This window comes from Delphinus delphis, chromosome 2, assembly GCF_949987515.2.
Source record: "Delphinus delphis chromosome 2, mDelDel1.2, whole genome shotgun sequence".
NCBI lineage: Eukaryota > Metazoa > Chordata > Mammalia > Artiodactyla > Delphinidae > Delphinus > Delphinus delphis.
In genome coordinates, this window is record NC_082684.1 from 110405346 (window position 1) to 110425300 (window position 19955).

Consider the following 19955-nt stretch of genomic DNA (forward strand, 5'->3'; position numbering starts at 1 on the left):
GCAAGGGAGAGAGCAGTGCACTTGGACAATAATTTACAATCCAGTGACGCATGAGATCGCAGCCTTCCTTTACCAGATTATTACTTAAGTACAAAATTGACTTGGAGTGGGGAGTGGGGGGAGTTTACACTTCTGAAAATAAAAATGAAACAGAAGGGGGTTTTTCTGGCCTCCTTACCAGTGGGAAGGAGGAAGCCCAGGCTTCTGGGGTCAGGACGCTGAATGCATTTTACTTTTTGGCCCCTTTCTCTTGAGGCCTAGGATCTTTGCCTGCCGTCTGAGCCTCTTTCCCATAGTACCACAGTGGGGTCTTGGGTCATGCCATCGGCCAGACTTTAATTCAAGTGCTTTGGAATCCCCACGTTCCAGCTGGCGACGAGCCTGTGTCTGTCTGCTCTGGGGACCCACACTCTGAGCCCCAAGTCCCGGGCCCGGCAGAGGACGCCAGACGAGGGGGCAGGTGGAGCGTTCACTGTGGCCCGGGAGCCTGGAGTCGCCTGTCGGGACCAGGGAGGCTCCGATGGCTACAGGTTTTCCTGCTGCTTTGGTTGAGGCAAATCTGGATTGCTTTAGCGTCCCGCCGTCACCCAGGACCTTGTCTTGGCCTCCCCTTGGGACCTCGGAATCGAGCAGGTGTCCAGAGGGTGAGCCACAGGCCAGCTGGCCTCATCTCCACACCTTGCTTATCGCAGCTGGGTCCGGAGGCCTCTGGAGAGCCCTGGATTTGCAGAATATGTCTATGCTGAGCGCTTGGGCTGTGACCGCAGTTCTTGGGGAACTTTCCAAGGGCAAGGGGTGTGAGGGGTGTGGCCAGGGCTGCTTGGAGCCCAGCTCAGGACAGGGTGTGCTGGGAGCAGAGGGGGGTGTAAGGCTCTGCTTGGGGTCTGTGGCTCCTTGGGAATGGCTTTCAAAAGTCTCCCTGCAGGAATCCCAGTCTCATTGGGCCAATGGGGGGTAGAGATTGGGCTGGAACCAGACAGCCCACAAGGGAATTCTGGCTGCAGCACGTGGGGCAGCCACTTTGCATCTCTGAGCCTTGGCTTCCCCGGCTGAAGAATGGGGCCACACAGTAGCAGCCCCGGACGGTGGAATGGGTCCAGAGCACATGCTCCTTAGCACTGCCCTGCTGGCTTCTTAACCAGGCTGGGGACACTATTGCACGTTCTAGCAACCACGGGAGGCAGCTGCAGCTCGAGGTCACCCAAGGAGGCTCGTATCCAGAGCTGGTGCAAAAGCGGTTGGTCTGAACCCCAGCCTCTACCACCTGAGTCGTCCTTGGCTGGCAGATTGAGGGGTGGGGCTTGGGCCGGGTTTGGCAGAGCTGAGCAGAGAGCAGGGGTGGAGGGGGCGGGCCGGCCATGCTTGGGGGCTGAGCGGGGAGCTGCGGGGGTGCCAGGCCCTGGCCCCTCTCACCTGTGGCCTTGTCCCCCCCCGGCAGATTGGCTCAGCATGTCGGTCAGCGTCCATGAGACCCGCAAGTCGCGGAGCAGCACGGGCTCCATGAACATCACGCTGTTCCACAAGGCCTCGCACCCCGACTGCGTGCTGGCGCACCTCAACACGCTGCGCAAGCACCGCATGTTCACGGACGTCACGCTCTGGGCCGGCGACCGCGCCTTCCCCTGCCACCGCGCCGTGCTGGCCGCCTCCAGCCGCTACTTCGAGGCCATGTTCAGCCATGGCCTGCGGGAGAGCCGCGACGACACGGTCAACTTCCAGGACAACCTGCACCCCGAGGTGCTGGAGCTGCTGCTGGACTTCGCCTACTCGTCCCGCATCGTCATCAACGAGGAGAACGCAGAGTCGCTGCTCGAGGCGGGTGACATGCTGCAGTTCCATGACGTGCGTGATGCAGCCGCCGAGTTCCTGGAGAAGAACCTGTTCCCGTCCAACTGCCTGGGCATGATGCTGCTGTCGGACGCCCACCAGTGCCGCCGGCTCTACGAGTTCTCGTGGCGCATGTGCCTGGTGCACTTCGAGGCCGTGAGGCAGAGCGAGGACTTCAACAGCCTGTCCAAGGACACCCTGCTGGACCTCATCTCGAGTGACGAGCTGGAGGCGGAGGACGAGCGTGTGGTCTTTGAGGCCATCCTGCAGTGGGTCAGGCACGACCTGGAGCGGCGCAAGGCCCACCTGCCTGAGCTGCTGCGCGGCGTGCGGCTGGCCCTGCTGCCATCCGACTGCCTGAAGGAGGCCGTGTCGGGTGAGGCCCTGCTCATGGCTGACGAGCGCACCCGGCTCATCGTGGACGAGGCGCTGCGCTGCAAGGCCCGCATCCTACAGAACGACGGCGTGGTCACCAGCCCCTGTGCCCGGCCGCGCAGGGCTGGACACACGCTGCTCATCCTCGGGGGCCAGACCTTCATGTGTGACAAGATCTACCAGGTGGACCACAAGGCCAAGGAGATCATCCCCAAGGCGGACCTGCCCAGCCCTCGCAAGGAGTTCAGCGCCTCGGCCATCGGCTGCAAGGTCTATGTGACCGGGGGCCGGGGCTCCGAGAACGGGGTCTCTAAGGACGTGTGGGTGTACAACACCGTCCACGAGGAGTGGTCCAAGGCGGCGCCCATGCTCATCGCCCGCTTCGGCCACGGCTCAGCCGAGCTGGAGAACTGCCTCTACGTGGTCGGAGGGCACACGTCCCTGGCTGGCGTCTTCCCGGCCTCGCCGTCTGTCTCCCTGAAGCAGGTGGAGAAGTACGACCCCGGGGCTAACAAGTGGACGATGGTGGCCCCGCTGAGGGATGGCGTCAGCAATGCCGCGGTCGTGAGCGCCAAGCTGAAGCTCTTTGTCTTCGGGGGGACCAGCATCCACCGGGACATGGTGTCCAAAGTCCAGTGCTACGACCCTGCAGAGAACCGGTGGACGATCAAGGCCGAGTGTCCCCAGCCTTGGCGGTACACCGCTGCCGCCGTCCTGGGCAGCCAGATATTCATCATGGGAGGCGACACGGAGTACACAGCTGCCTCGGCCTACCGCTTCGACTGCGAGACCAACCAGTGGACGCGGATCGGGGACATGACTGCCAAGCGCATGTCCTGCCACGCCCTGGCCTCGGGCAACAAGCTCTACGTGGTGGGGGGCTACTTCGGGACCCAGCGGTGTAAGACCCTGGACTGCTATGACCCCACCTCGGACACGTGGAACTGCATCACCACCGTGCCCTACTCGCTCATCCCCACGGCCTTCGTCAGCACCTGGAAGCACCTGCCCGCATGAGGCGCACCTGTAGAGCCCAACCAGGTGAGCCCCCGCACCCCAGGCCTGATCCCACCCCAGGTAAAGGCTGCATCTTCCGCAGAAGGCCGGGCGAGGCAGGACAGCAGGTGACTGGGGGGCTCTGGGACCCTTTTTCAACTCTGGAGCTGGAGCCTGGCTCTGCCCCCTACTTGCAGTTGATCTTGAGCAAAACACATAACCCCTCTGCCAAATGGGGGTGACAATCTTAGACTGGGGCGGTGGTTCCCAGGCGTGGCTGCAGGTCAGAGTCCCCGGGGGGCCTTTTGACAATCCTATGTGGAGTCTAGGCCAACCTGTGAAGTCTAAGGGCACAGTCTCCACACAAGGGCACCCTCCCTCTGACACCAGCTGCGAGGTCAGGGTTCCCCAGTACCGTCTCAGGTCCAGCACTCACTGGAAGGACTCATGAATGTGCTGAAGGCATATGTGCACGGTTACGGTTTATTATGGGCAAAGGATATAGCTTAAGATCAGAGGGCAGAGATGCATGGGTCAGAGTCCTGGACGGGGGTCCAAATGCAAAGCATCCCTTGTCCACTCCCCATGGAGTTGGGACACTGTCACTCTTGTAGCATCAGTGAGTGACAGCACGCACGGAATGCTGCCTGCCAGGGGATCTCACAGAAGTTGCGGTGTCCAGAATTTTTAGCGGGGCCCCATCACGTGGTCATGACCGATTGCTCATGTCCCCGTGGTTACTCTCAAGTCAGCTGGTCCAGCGTGACCCAAAGCCCCCACCCTAAACAGACACTCCTATCAGGTGTGACCCAGATCACCTCCCAGAAGCCAAGGGCAAAGGCCAGATCTCTGCTGGGGCAAAGGCCACAAATTCTGTCCTACTCAAATGCTAAGCCCAGGCCTCCCCCTAGGCCATTCGGGGCCTCTGGGGCCCAGGCCTCAGTAGCCGTTATAGCTCCAGGTGAGTCCAGTGTGCAGCCAAGGTGAGAGCCCCACCATGGGGGGCCCTTGAGAGGCAACAGGAGGGGAGTGGATGGAGGGCTCAAAGGGAGGCGGGAGCTGGCGCCCTGGGGTCGGGTGCCACTGTGGACATCCGGTAGTTCCAGGGCTCTGGGACCAGACGGCCCTGGGATTGGGTCCTGCCTCTCCTGGGGGCAGCTGTGTGCTCACTGGTGTGCGAAGGAACCTCTTGTCTCCCATTCCTCCGCAAGATGGAGAGAAGACCTTCCTCAGAGCGGGTGTCACGATTACGTGAGGGAATAGCCCCCAGCAGGGCTTGCTGCAGTGCTGCCGCAGTTACCCCAAGTTATCTTGCTCTGTTCTTAGCGCCATCATTATATGAAATCATTGCCTGAAAAGGGAAGGTGACAGTGGATGCCAGGGGCAAAGGGACACATTCAGGCACTCTTTGTGGGTGACAGAGGAACAGGGAGACAGGAAGAGGGACTTGCCCAGGTCCCAGGACGGGTGCAGAGTCAGGGGAAGGGAGAGGGCGGAAGGAAGGACCAGCATGTCCTGGAGGGGCTCTTCTGAGGGGTGGGCGGGACCTTTCCTGTAGCTCCGCTGGGGCAGGATCCGCAGCAGGCACTGAGGTTGGATTAGGGTGTCCTGAGCCAGCCTGGCAGGGGCGCAGGGGCAGGGGCTCGAATGGAGTGGTGGACTCGTGGGCACTGGAGAAGGCCGTCCATGGTCAGGTCCCAACTCTTAGCCCTCTTCGGGTCCTTGGCCCTTGGGGTGGTGAGGTGTGGGGACCCCCGGTGGATGGGAGTCAGGAAGCATAGGTCCTGGGTGCTCTAAGAAGCGGGGTCGGTGGGAGATCCCAGGGTCACACAGGGGGAGCCTTCCCACCTGGCCCCGGGCTGTCCTGTCCACCGAGGTGCTTCTCTGCCTGGCTGGCCCAGGCCCTCCCTGCCCACACCTGCCTTGTGCTCCTGCAGCTCTGAGGAGCCAGCCCCGTGCCGTTCAGGTCACAGGAACCCCGTCAGGAGCTGGCCAGAGCGGAGAAATTAATTTCCTCAATGACCTGGCGGCTGCTGACAAGAACGCTGAAAGCTCTGCACGGCGAAAGCAATCGTACTTAGCTGGGATTGCTTCTGAATGGAATCTGATGTCTCAGCTATTAAATCAAATCCAGCCGTGCCTTCGAGTCCCTTAAAGAGGTGTGTCCTCTGGCAGGCAAGGCAGGCAGGGCAGGACCCAGCGAAGGCATCAGATGTGCCGTACAGGGTGTTTGGCCTCATAAAGGCCAACCTGGATGAGAATAGGCTTTGTTCTCCTTTAAGGTTTCTCTGCTTTGTTCTGTTTTAATGTGCTCTCTTCCTCTTTGGGAGAAAAATATCTTGGTCCTGGGGAATAGGCTTCAAAGAGAACACTGGCGTTTCCTTGTTGAGTCCCTGTTCCCACACTCTGGGAACTTAGGCTGGTCACCTGTGGGGCCCAAAGGCTCCTCCCATCTCGGGCCACCCAGCCCAGGTGGCTCTGACCCTGTCTGGTGTTTGCCCATCCCCGGGACCCTGGAGGGCAGTTCTTCCCCAAGCGGGAGAGGGTGGGGGGTAGGTCAGCCGGACCCAGTGAGCCCTTTACTCTTCCAGGACTTCCCCCCGTTTCAGGGACCGTGGAAGGGGCGGCTCTGACTCTTGCTGGCTGCTTGACCCTGGTTGCTTAACTTCTCTGAGCTTCAGCTTTCTCATCTGGAAAACGGGAATAAAAACTATTACTCACAGTAGTTGAGGAGGAGAGACCGAGTGAGGGGCTGGGTTCAGAGTCTGCTTTTATATGAGGTTGCGAGGAGGAGGGGACGGTGGTGATAATGGTTTCGGGATGCTTTGGGCGCAGGGACCTCTGGATGTCCCTGGGCCAGCCCCTCCTTCTGGAAGGGTCCATCCCTCACGGTCGGGATTGCACTTGCCATTGCCTGGCTGAGTGCCACACGGGCCTTGTTCCTTCCGTGCGCCCCAGCCCACAGCGTGGGTGCTGTGGTCTCTACAGGGGACTCAGTTGCCACCAGAGGAGGGCTGATTCAGCACATCCTGTCCTGCCTTAAGAGAGATTGTGCCCGAGAGGCAACCCCGCAGCACAGGATTCAGGGCTGGGCTGGTGTGGCTGGGGGGGTGCCCGGAGCAGGCCTTTTGCAACACCCCGTGTCCACCCATCCGCCTGCACACGCACGGCCTCCTGTTCTGTCCGTGTTAACCAGGGCCACCCCATGCCAGGCCCGCAATGGGGATGGCGTTAGTGGCTGTGGTCCGCATGGCAGGCCCCCACCAGCACGCCACGGGACAGCGAGGGCAGTCACGGGGCTGGCCGGGGCCACTGTGCACGGGCGGTGGGCTAGACAAGTGTCCTGTTGACTGAAAAAAAAAAAAAACACACAACCTAAAGGTTGAGAATTATGTTTTATTTGGCGGACAAAACTGAAGACTTAAGCCTGGGACACAGCTTCTCAGATAGCTCTGAGGGACTGCTCCCAAGAGGGCATGGGGGGAACCAGCACATATAGGAGTTCTTGCAACGAAGACCAGGTAGTCAGAACATCAAAAGAATATTGTTAAAGAAACCAGACATCGCAAGTTAAGGCATGTAGCGCTTTTCTGTGTATGGGAAGGTGCAAGAGTCTGGGCTCACTGAAGTCATTCCTTTACGATGCACTTCAGCTGTCAGGGGTCCAGTATCCTGTGCTTTCCCATCCTGAGTCTCCTCAGGGTGCACCGTCGGGGGCGGCTGCAACATCCTTTGTTTACTGACGTGGCGGGCACCATTTTTGCATTGATGCATGGTCCCATTTCACAGATGAGGAAACCAGGCCTCAGAGAAGCAACTGCCAGAAATCAGGGTGGCGCAGACCAGGACGGCCATGGGACGCGCCTGAGTGATCCAGGCAGTGCGGCTTCCCAGCTCCTCTGCCTTCTGGGTGCCACCTCTTCCTCAGCAACTCGGCACAGCCCAGAAGGGCCACCCCCCAGGTCAGGATCCCACAGTCCCTCACCCCCAGCACAGGGGGCTCTGAGGCTTGGCTTGGGGCCTGCCCCGAGGGGAACCCCGTGTCTGCTTGGTGTTCTGGCGGGTAGGGCGGGCAGGCCCCCAAGCTTTGGGTTCACCGCCTTAGAGCTTCTCAGGACGTTTAGGGGCCTGTGAGGAACTTGGAGGGATTTGGGGGCCCTTCACCAGCCCCACTGAGAGCACAGTGGTCTCCTTGCCCAGCCCACACATCTGGGAGCTTGCTGACCCCCTGGGCTCGACCAGCTTCCAGCAGAACTTGAGTCCGCCTTCCAGAAGCCTTGGGAATGAGGGGCGCATCCTACTTGAAGGAAACAGGTCCACAGGTCCCAGTGCTGGCTTGAATTTTTTTCATTATAATGTTACTTAAATATGTACAGACTTACAACTAGATGTAAGCTCCCTGTGTTTGTAGCTCTTTCACAGCTGCAACGCTAACAATTGTACAGGTGAAATACACCCAAAGACGCAAGACCGAGAATGTGGTCTCCGCTAACTGATGCTTTGTGGAAGTTGTGTTGCCTCCCTCTGCCTCTTGGATGGCTGGATATGCAGGTTTATGGAGAGCTCAGCCCGCCTGTGCAGGGGGCTCCTTCTCTTTTCTTTTTTGGAGCTGCCGTGAGACCCCTTTGGGCAGCTCGGTGTGGGTGGAGGCGGGGGCACATCATCTGTGTCCCCTGGCACAAACCTGCCTCCTTGGTCTAGGGCTGCCTCTGAGCCCATGACACTCAGAGAGCTGGCCAGAGTAAGTGTGCTGTCTGGCATTGTGGATGGGTGGGGAGTGGGGAACACCCTTGGCAAGAACCCCCAGCTCCCTCCCCTGGTACTCCAGAGAACCTGTTTTTAAAATAGAATCCCACAGGGGTGTGTCTGCCAGTGGAGGCTGAGTGGGCAGTCCGCCCATCGCTGTCCTGAGTGTTCCCCACTCCCCACCCCTCTAGGTCCTTCCTGCGCCTGCTGTATCCTTTCTCCACTAGGTGATCAACTCAGGAGCTGCTACCCCAGCCAAGGGCACCACCTCCTGGACACACGTCCACGGCCACGTCTCTGCTTGGAGTTGGGCTAGGTTATGCCAAGCTGTCGCTGTGGGTTGGGCTTTAGAAATGATCACACTGGCCAGCTGTGTTTTCTTCGTTGCTTCCAGGACATTCTACGCTAAGCCTTTTGTGTGCATTAGATGGCTCCATCCTTCTCTGGGAGAAGGCAGGTATCTGTCCTTATTTTCCACAGGAAAATGCGAAGCTCAGAGCAGATGCCACACTGATTGAGAACCCAGCACTGGAGTGTGAGCTTCATGACCATGGGGACCGTCTGACCTCATTCACCACTGCATCTGTCCTGCAGGGTCTGGGTTGATAGGCTGTGCAGTAAATATTTGTCAAGTGCAGGAATGAATGTGTTGGCTGCTGCCCATAGCTGTACTGTTCTTCGTGGTGACCTGACTGGCCGTGACCATGTCTGCCCTCCCTCTCTCACCATTTCCAACCTCACTGGCCTACATTCAGGTTCTCAAAAATATCAATACCAGATTCCTATCCCCAGGCCTATGCACATGCCATTCCTTCTGCCTGGAGTGCTTTTTGCCTTTCTAGAAAACTCGTCTGTCCTGCAGGTCTTAGGTTAAATATTACCTCCTTCCCATAGCCTCCACCAAAGTAAAAGAAAGTCCTCCTTCTAATCTCTAATTTTTTTCTTCTTTTATTGTATTATTTTATTATTTTTAAAAATTTTATTTTATATTGGAGTATAGTTGATTAACAATGTTGTATTAGTTTCAGGTGTACAGCAAAGTGATTCAGTTATACATACACTTGTATCTATTCTTTTTCAAATGCATTTCCCATTTAGATTATTACAGAATATTGAGCAGAGTTCCCTGTGCTGTACAGTAGGTCCTTGTTGGTTATCTATTTCAAATATAGTCGTGAGTACATGTCAACCCGAAACTCCCAATCTATCCCTCCCCCAGCCCTTTCCCCGCTCCCGGTAACCATAAGTTTGTTCTCTAAGTCTGTGGCTCTGTTTTGTAAATAAGTTTTATTTGTATCATTTTTTTAGATTCTGCATATTAGTGATATCATATGTTTGTCTTTCTCTGTCTGACTTACTTCACTTAGTATGATAATCTCCAGGTCCATCCATGTTGCTGGAAATGGCATTATTTTATTCTTTTTAATGGCTGAGTAATATTCCATTATATATACGTACCACATCTTCACTCATTCATTTGTCCATGGATATTTAGGTTGCTTCCATGTTCTGGCTATTGTAAACAGCGTTGCCATGAACATTGGGGTGCATGTATCCTTTTGAACCGTGTTTTTCTCCAACTATATGCCCAAGAGTGGGATTACTGGATCATACGGTAGTTCTATTTTTAGTTTCTTAAGGAACCTTCATATTGTTCTTCATAGTGGCTGTACCAATTTACATTCCCACCAACAGTGTAGGAGGGTTCCCTTTTCTCCACACCCTCTCCAGCATTTATTGTTTGTAGACTTCGATGATGGCCATTTTGACTGGTGTGAGGTGATATTGTAGTTTTGATTTGCATTTATATAATAATTAGTGATGTTGACCATCTTTCCATGTGCTTTTTGACCATCTGTATGTCTTCTTTGGAGAAATGTCTATTTAGGTCTTCCGCCCTTTTTTGTTTTGCGGTACACAGGCCTCTCACTGTTGTGGCCTCTCCCGTTGCGGAGCACAGGCTCCGGACAGGCAGGCTTAGCGGCCATGGCTCACAGGCCTAGCCATTCCGCGGCATGTGGGATCTTCCTGGACCAGGGCATGAACCTGTGTCCCCTGCATCGGCAGGCAGACTCTCAACCACTGTGCCAGCAGGGAAGCCCCACCCATTTTTTGATTGGCTTGTTTTTTTGATATTGAGCTGCATGAGCTGTTTGTAAATTTTGGAGATTAAGTCCTTGTTGGTTGCATCCTTTGCAAGTATTTTCTCCCATTCTGTGGGTTGTCTTTACATTTATGATTTCCTTTGCTGTGCGAAAGCTTTTAAATTTGATTAGGTCCCACTTGTTTATTTTTGTTTTTATTTCCATTACTCTGAGAGATGGATTGAAAAAGATACTCTAAGAGTTTTATAGTATCTGGACTTACATTTAGGTCTTTAATCCATTTTGAGTTTCTCTTTGTGTATGGTGTTAGGGAGTGTTCTAACTTCATTCGTTTACATGTAGCTGTCCAGTTTTCTCAGAACTACTTATTGAAGAGGCTGTCTTTTCTCCATTTTATATTCTTGCCTCCTTAATCATAGATTAATTGACCATAGGTGCATGGGTTTATTTCTGGGCTTTCTTTCCCATTCCATTGAGCTATATTTCTGTTTTTGTGTCAGTACCATACTGTTTTGATGACTGTAGCTTTGTAGTATAGTCTGAAGTCAGGGAGCCTGATTCCTCCAGCTCCATTTTTCTTTCTCAGGATTGCTTTGGCTATTTGGGGTCTTTTGTGTCTGCATACAAGTTAAAAAAAAATTTTGTGCTAGTTCTGTGAAAAATGCCATTGGTAATTTGATAGGGATTGCATTGACTCTGTAGATTGCCTTGGGTAGTATACTCATTTTGATGGTATTGATTCTTCCAATGCAAGAACATGGTGTATCTCTCCATGTGTTTGTGTCAGCTTTGATTTCTTTCATCAGCATCTTATCGTTTTCAGAGTACAGGTCTTTTGTCTCCTTAGGTAGGTTTATTCCTAGGTGTTTTATTCTTTTTGATGTGATGGTAAATGGGATTGCTTCCTTAATTTCTCTTTCTGGATCTCTTGTTGTTAGTGTATAGAAATGCAACAGTTTTCTGCGTATTGATTTTCTATCCTGCAACTATACCAGATTCATTGATGAGCTCTAGTAGTATTCTGGTAGCATCTTTAGGATTTTCTCTGTATAGTATCATGTCATCTGCAAACAGTGACAGTTCTTTTCCAACTTGGATTCCTTTTATTTCTTTTTCTTCTCTGATTGCCATGGCTAGGACTTCCAAAGCTGTGTTGAATCATAGTGGCGAGGGTGGATATCCTTGTCTTGTTCCTGATCTTAGAGGAAATGTGTTCAGTTCACTGTTGAGAATGTTAGCTGTGGGTTTGTTGTATATGGCCTTTATTATGTTGAGGTATGTTCCCTCTATGCCTACTTTCTGGAGAGGTTTTTTTTTTTTAATCATAAATGGGTGTTGAACTTTGTCAAAGCTTTTTCTGAATCTATTGGGATGATCATATGGTTTTTATTCTTCAGTTTTATAATGTGGTATATCACACTGATTGATTAGCAGATATTGAAGAATCTGGGCATCCCTGGGATAAATCCCACTTGATCATGGTGTATGATCCTTTTCATGTATTGTTGGATTTGGTTTGCTTGTATTTTGTTGAGTATTTCTACATCTATGTTCATCAGTAATATTGGCCTGTAATTTTCTTTTTTGTGGTATCTTTGGTTTTGGTATCAGGGTGATGGTGGCCTCATAGAATGAGTTTGGGAGTGTTCCTTTTTCTGCAGTTTTTTGGATTAGTTTCAGAAGGATAGGTGTTAACTCTTCTCTAAATGTTTGATAGAATTTGCTTATGAAGCCATCTGGTCCTGGGCTTTTGTTTGTTTGGAGTTTTTAAATCACAGTTTCAATTTCAGTACTTGTGATTGGTCTGTTCATATTTTCTATTTCTTCCTGGTTCAGTCTGGGAGATTGTACCTTTCTAAGAATTTGTCCATTTCTTCTAGGTTGCCCATTTTATTGGCATATAGTTGCTTGTAGTAGTCTCTTATGATCCTTTGTATTTCTGTGGTGTTGGTTGTAACTTCTTCTTTTGCATTTCTAATTTTATTGATTTGAGCCCTATTCCTTTTTTTCTTGATGAGTCTGGCTAAAGGTTTATCAATTATGTTTATCTTTTCAAAGAACCAGCTTTTAGTTTTATTGATCTTTTCTATTGTTTTCTTCATCTCTATTTCATTTATTTCTGCTCTGATCTTTATGATTTCTTTCCTTATACTAACTTTAGGTTTTGTTTGTTCTTCTTTCTCTAGTTGCTTTAGGTGTAAGGTTAGGTTGTTTGAGATTTTTCTTGTTTCCTGAGGTAAGATTGTATTGCTATAAACTTCCCTCTTAGAACTGCTTTTACTGCATCCCATTGGTTTTGGATCGTCGTATTTTCGGTGTCATTTGTCTCTAGGTATGTTTTGATTTCCTCTTGGATTTCTTCTGTGATCCATTGGTTGTTTAGTGGCATATTGTTTCAGCCTCCACATGTTTGTGTTTTTTACAGGTTTTTTTCCTGTAATTGATTTCTAATCTCATAGCATTGTGGTTGGAAAAGATGCTTGATATGATTTCAATTATCTTAAATTTACCAAGGCTCACTTTGTGGCCTAGCATGTGGTCAATCCTGGAGAATGTTCCATGTGCACTTGAGAAGACTGTGTATACTGTTGCTTTTGAACAGAATACTCTATAAATTAAGTCCATCTTTTCTAATGTGTCATTTAAGGCCTGTGTTTCCATATTGATTTTCTGTCTGGATGATCTCTCCAATGATGAAAGTCGGGTGTTAAAGTCCCACACTATTATTGTTACTGTTGATTTCTTCTTTTATGGCTGTTAATATTTGCCTTTTCTCCTCCCCTCACTTTCAGTTTGTATGTGTCCCTAGATCTGAAGTGGGTCTTTGGTAACATATATATGGGTCTTGTTTTTGTATCCAGCCAGTCTTTGTCTTTTGGTTGGAGCATTTAATCCATTTACATTTAAGGTAATTATCAATATGTGTGTTCTTATTGCCATTTTGTTGATTGTTTTGGATTTGTTTTCCTAGTTCTTTTATCTTCCTCTGTTGTTCTCTTGTGATTTCATGACTAACATTAGTGTTGTGTTGGATTCCTTTTTCTTGTTTGTGTATTGTAGATTTTGGTTTGCAGTTATCGTGAGGTTTTGAAATAGCAGTCTATATATAAACAAGATTGTTTTAAGTTCCTGTTCTTTTAATTTCAAATGCATTTCCAATATTCTGCATTTGTGCTCTCCCCTTCTCACAGTTGCTGGCTTTGATATCATATTTGTGTGTAGATGATTTCCTGCCTTTACTGTATGTTTGCCTTTATCGGTGAGGTTTTCCATTTGTAATTTTTTAATTTCTAGTTGTGGCCTTTTCTTTTCCACCTAGAGAAGTTCCTTTAGCATTTGTTGCAAAGCTGGTCTGGTGGTGCTGAATTCTCTTAGCTTCTGTTTGTCTGTAAAGCTTTTGATTTCTCTGTCAAATCTGACTGAGAGCCTTGCTGGGTAGAGTATTCTTGGTTGTAGGCTCTTCCCTTTCATCACTTTAAATATACGGTGCTACTCCCTTCTGGCCTGCAGAGTTTCTGACGAACAATCAGCTGGTAACCTTATGGGAGGTACCTTGTATATTATGTGTTATTTTTCCCTTGTTGTTTTTAATATTTTTTCTTTGTCTTTAATTTTTGTCAATTTGATTACTATCTTTCTTGGTGTGTTCCTCCTTGGATTTATCCTGCCTGGGACTCTCTGTGCTTCCTGGACTTGGGTGACTGTTTCCTTTCCCATGTTAGGCAAATTTTCAGCTATTATCTCTTTAAATATTTTCTCAGGTCCTTTCTCTCCCTCTTCTCCCTCTGCGACTGCTAAAATGCAAATGTTGGTGCGTTTCATGTTGCTCCAGAGGTCTCTTAGACTGTCCTCATTTCTTTTCATTCTTTTTTCTTTATTCTCATCTGTGGCATTGATTTCCACCATTCTGTCTTCCAGCTTACTTACCTGTTCCTCTGTCTCAGTTATTCTATTGATTCCTTCCGATGTATTTTTCATTTCAGTTTTATATTGTTCATCTCTGTTCTTTAGTTCTTTTAGGTTTTTGTTAAACATTTCTTGTATCTTCTCGATCTGTACCTCCTTTTTCTGAGATCTTGGATCATCTTTACTATCATTACTCTGAATTTTTTTGGGGGGTAGACTGCCTGTCTCCACTTCACTTACTTTTTCTTCTGGGGTTTAATCTTATTCTTTCATCTGGGACATATTCCTCTGCCATCTCATTTTGTCTAGCTTTCTGTGACTGCAGTTTCTGTTTCATAGGTTGTAGTTCTTCTTGCTTCTGCTCTCTGCCCCCTGGTAGATGAGGCTGTCTAAGAGGCCTGTGAAGGCTTCCTGGTGAGAGGGACTGGATCCTGCCCACTGGTGGGCGGAGCTGGGTCTTGTCCCACTGGTGGACAGGGCCAAGTCAAGGGGGTGTGTTTAGCGGACAACTGTGCGCTCAGGAAGACTCTAAGCAGCCCACCTACTTATGGGTGAGGCTGTGTTCCCACCTTGTTGGCCGTTTGGCGTGAGGCGTCCCAGCACTAGATCCCACAGGCTGTTGGGTGGGGCCAGGTCCTAGTGAGAAAATGGTGGCCTCTGGGAGGACTCGTGCCAATGAGCACTCCTCAGAACTATCGCTGCCAGTGTCTTTGTCCCCACAGTGAGCCACAGCCCCCCGCCTCCGTAGGAGACCCTCTGGTATCAGCAGGTAGGTTTGGCCCAGGCTCTTATGAGGTTACTGCTTTTTTTCTGTATCCTGCTTTGCATGAGACCTTGTCTACACTCTCCAAGAGTTTAGTTTCTGTTTCTCCCAGTCCTGTGGAATTCCTGTGAACAAACCCTGCTAACCTTCAAAGCCAGATTCTCTGGGGGCTTTTCCCATTGCCAGACCCCCAAGGCTGGGGATACCAACGTGGGACTCAGAACTTTCACTCCTGTGGGAGAACTTCTGTGGTATAATTATTTTCCAGTTTGTGGGTTGCCCACTGGTGGGCGTGGTATTTGATTTTATCGCAGTTGCACCTCTCCTACCTCTCTTTGTGGCTTCTTCTTTGTCTTTGGATGTAGGATATGTTTTTTGGTAGGTTCCAGCATCTTTTTGTCAGTGGTTGTTAAGCAGTTGTGATTTTGGTGATTTTGTAAGAAGAGGTGAGCTCCCATCCTTCTGCTCTGCCATCTTGTCTCCGTCTCCTCTAATCACTGTTTTATACGCTACTTTCTTCCATGTTTTATTGGCTCCTTTTTTTCCTTTGTGCTTAGTTCAGTTTCACTTGTTCATAGGTTGCCGGTACAGAGGCCTCTCACCCAGGACTTCAGACAAGCGTTCCTAGTGTGAAATGGCTCTCTCATCTCTAACTTTTTATTTTTAACATATAGCTCTTTTGTTAGTGTGTGATGACTGTATACATCTATTCGTACGAGCCTGAAGTTTCTCCCACTGAAGGATGATCCATGGAGACAGCAGTAGCTGTGTCTGCCCTTCCTGTTTCCCCAGGCCTGGAACGGTGCCTGCCGGTTTGAGGGTGCTCAGGTGCACATGGCTGGAGGGGCTGAATGGACCCATGAGTAGTTCCCATATTCTAGGTGAGGAAAGCATGCCTCAGGAAGGTTACAGAACCATTCGGGGCTGCACTGCTGGTAAATGAGAGAGCTCCGTTCTCACACTCAGGCCTTCCACTCGGGGCCTGAGCTCCAGCCCTTCCCTGTGGCCTCTTGATCATCATCTGGTTCCAGGTTAGGACAGAACATTGTCGGCAGGATTCACATTCTCTCTCTCTCATTCCTCCACAGACGCTGTGTGTTTCTCCCCACCCCATGGCTGCAGCCCTCACTGTTGCACGGTGGCCCTGACCCTGTCTGCCACGGCGGGAAGCTCAGCCCGGCCCCAGGCCAGTACTCTGAGCAGCTGGAAGTCGGCCCCACCAGCTCTGGGTGGCTTCGGGGGCTGCTCTGAGTGGCTTTGGGGGCTGCTCTGAGCTTCAGAGAAGAAAATCCATCTCCAGCGCCCTGTGTGTCTGGCTGAGGCCTTTCCTGCTTTGCAGTGGTTTGCAGGGGAGAGGACCTTTCAAGGGGGGGTGTGGACGGACGCCAGGACTCCCTCAGCCTCAGGGAGAAGGACATGTTTGCAGAGCTTTGAGGTTGCCTATTTCAGCAAGTTCTGGACTGGGATGGGGGGGGCTGGGTGGGTGGGAGGGTGTCCCTGAAGGGGTGGGGTTGGCAGCACTGACAGCATGGTCTTTGGCTCAGGGCTTCCCTGTTGGTGTTGTAATGTCTCCCCACAGATAATGTCCCAGGCCTTTGGGAAACAGGTGCATCAGGGCTGAGAGCAGAATGTCCTGTGGAGAAAGCACATTAAGGGAGGGAACCCTTCAGCGATGCCCACCAGTCTCCATTAGCAAATGACACCCAGACCCCCAGGGTTAATAGGCCCCTCCCCAGAGTCAGGCCTTGCCCCCAGTGACCTCACCACCTCCTGGTCAGGCCAGCTATGCCACAGGATACTGTGCCTAGGTGCAGATGCATGTGGAGACCAGGCCCCATCACCTCCCCTCAGAGCCCAGCCCAAGAGGCAGCAATGACCCCATCTCCTGACAGGAGCATGGTCACCCTAGAATATGGCACTAATCTCCAAGACCAGCAGCAGATATGAGCTGGGGACCACAGAGGGACTCCAGGGTGCCCACTATAGATCCCACCAAGGCTGGACACATCTCAACTTGGAGGATGACAAGGCCCATGACTCCGGCCCCCCATCCAGTGGCTGCTGTCCTCTGACATCTTGCCCTTCCAGCGTAATGGGATCTGGCCCCTTTGCCCCCTGAGCTCAAAAACAATGGTCCCAAGAAAACTGCCAACCATTTGTTCATTTTTTCCACCTCCCAAGTCGTTGGGTACCTCATAGGTACAACCTCAGCATCTGGGGTTCTGGAGATGTTGGCTCCTGCCAGTGGCCCTCCTCACTCCTAGTGTTAGAGTTTCTGGGCTGGTCCTTCGCTTGCCCCAGTGCAAGGCCATCAGCTGCCACTTGGGAAAAAGCCAAAAGCGGAAGGCACATCTCCAGGTTCCTTAGACCCCACCTGTATGAGAGGCCACCCTCTTGCTCTTGGTGCTTCATTTCAGCCACCTAGAAGCCAGGTGGCTTGTCCCAGGAGATGGCTCTGCCTGAGATTTGGGGAGGCCTTGGGGCTGGTGGGGAAGCAGCAGCCCCAGGTCCCGAGCCCACACTGCCTGGAGGGGCCCCTGTGGCCTGTTGCATTGCTGAGCCGAGTTAAGCACAGATCTCACAGCACAGAGGACCTCGCAGTGGTGCTTTTCCCAAAAGTTGTGTGTGTTGCTTTTATCCGTTTCTAACTTAATAAAAGAGTTAAGAAAAATCTTGCTTTCTTTGGGTGCTGGGGCCAGTCTTGCAGGACATTAAGGCACAAGCAGACTGATTGATTTCCACCCCACCAGCCAGGGCTCACAGTCTGCCCCTCTGGGGGGTTAAGGGAGATCCACCTTCCTCAAGCACCTGCAAGCACGCAGAGGAGAGGGCTTCCTGTCCTCAAATTGATTGTTTCAGCAGCAGAAGCCTTTACACTGATTCTCATACCTTTTTTCCTGAAAAATTCGTGCGTGGGTGGACTCTAACTTGAAGATGTAATTCTATTGATTTCCATGTGTTCTTCTGTGTGCTGTGAACCCCCAGTTGACACTCAATCGTGTGAAAATAACACAAGCAGCGTTAAGACAATCATCAATACTCCAGTGGCTAGCATCAGTTATCACGACACAAATGCTAATGCTCATGTTCACCTGCTCTCCTTTCACACCTTTTCACAGCTATTATGAACCATAAACTCAAGAATGTGGACACAGGGCTGTGACAGCCACAGATTAAAGAGGAGGCCCTTCCCAACATCCCACTACAGGCTCTGAACACCACAACATCAAACACACCACCTCTCAAGGGGACAACGGCCAACACACCTTGGAGAAAGACGAGGCTGGCATCCATTCCAAAAACAGCCCTTGCACCAAAAATATTAGATTCACACAGCCTACACAGGGATGCTCCACATAAAAACACCCCTTCAAGACCACAGTAGGTAATTGTTTCTTCTAAATTTGTAGAGACAAACATAAAATGAAAAAGCAGAGGAACTAATCCCAATTAAAATAACAAGAGAAATCCTGTGAAAGAACAAATAATGAAGCAGACCTAACCAGTCTACTAGACCCAGAGTTCAAAGAGGAGGTAATAAAAAAAAGTAATTAAGAAAGGTTATTGATAGAAATACAGATCACTGTAACAAAAATTAGACACTATAAAGAGGAACCAATCAAAATTAAACAATTGCTGAGATAAAAACCAATCTAGAAGCAGTGAATAGCAGACTAAAAATGCAAAACAGTGAATAAGTGATCTGGAAGATAGAATCATGGAAATCACCCAATCAAAACAACAGACAGAGACAAATGAAAAAAAGAAGAAAACATGTATAGGACAATGTAAAACCTGCCAACTTACACATAATAGGGGTTTCAGAAGAAGAATAAGAGAAGGGGATCGAAAATGTATTTGAAGAAATTATGGCTGAAAACTTCCCAACCCGAAAAAATGAAACCTATCCAGGTACAGGAATCACAGCGAGTCCCAAACAGACCCACACCAGGTTATATCATAGCTAAAATGGCAAAAGTTAAAGAGGACTCTAAAGGCAGCAAAAGAAAAACAGAGTCAGTTACAAGGGAACCCATGTAAGACTATCAGCTGATTCCTCTGCAGAAAATTTGCAGGCCGGGAGCGGGTGGCGGGATATATTCAAAATCCTGAAAGAAAAACAGCCTGCAGCCTAGGATACTGTACCCAGAAAGATTATCATTTAGCTAGAAGGAGAGAGAAAGAGTTAATCAGACAAGCAAACACTAAAAGAATACAGCAATACTAAACCTAACCAAAAAGAAATATTGAAAGGTCTTCTCTAAATAGAAAAGAAGCAAGAATCTATAGGAAAGGGAAAATCACCATGGGAAAGGCAAATTACATAAGAGGATTAAAATCATTTATATAAACCAGTACATACATTAAAATACAATCAAAAAATTTTTGTAGAAGTGATTATAACTTTTAGAATGTGTTTGAACTTATACGACTGTAAGTCTAAAGCAAGTAGATGTAACTATGAGTTAACATACTTGAAAACCATGGTAACTGCAAAGGAAAAGCATACAATAGACTCACAAAAGCCAAAAAAGAAAGGAACTCAAGCATAACAAAAAAGAAAACCATCAAACCACAAAAGGAAAAATAAGAAGAAATGAACAAAGAACTACAAAGTCAGCTAGAAAACAAGGTTTAAAATGGCAATAAGTGCATACCTATCAGTAATTACTATCGGTAATTACTGATAGTAATTGACCTATCAGTCAATAGACTAAATGTTCCAATCAGAAGACATCAAGTGGCAGATTGGATAAGAAGACAACCTACAGTACAATATGCTGCCTACAAGAGATTCACTTTAGAGTGAAAGACTCATACAGATGGAAAGTGAGGGGATGGAAAAAGCTTTCATGCAAATGGAAGTGACGAGAAAGTGGGGGGTCACAGTACTCATATCAGACAACATAGACTTTAAAACAAAGTCCATTTAAAAAAACACACACAAAGAAGGACATCATATAATGGTAAAGGGGTCAACACAAGAAGAGGCTATTGCACTTGTTAACATATATGCACCCAGTACAGGAGCACCTAAATATATAAAACAAATACTGTCATAAAGCAAGAAATTGATGGGAATACAATAATAGTAGGAGACTTTAACACCCACCCTGGCATCAATGAACAGATCTTCCAGACAGAAGATCAACAAGGCAACAGAGAACCTAAATGATACAATGGAACAGTTAGACTTGATATCTACAGGACACTACATCCAAAAAAACCAGAATACA

The 19955-nt window shown here is 49.6% G+C and overlaps 1 protein-coding gene across 1 annotated transcript in view; it reads left to right on the top strand.

Moving 5' to 3' along the window:
* Positions 1–16222, top strand: part of KLHL25 (kelch like family member 25) — a 53305-nt gene extending 37083 nt beyond the window's left edge. The window contains exons 2-3 of the mRNA XM_060005465.2: positions 1439–3243; positions 15807–16222. Of these exons, the coding sequence (XP_059861448.1) occupies positions 1450–3219 (1770 nt within the window). The 5' untranslated portion in view covers positions 1439–1449 and the 3' untranslated portion in view covers positions 3220–3243; positions 15807–16222. The remainder of the gene's footprint in view (positions 1–1438; positions 3244–15806) is intronic.
* Positions 16223–19955: the final 3733 nt, after the last annotated feature.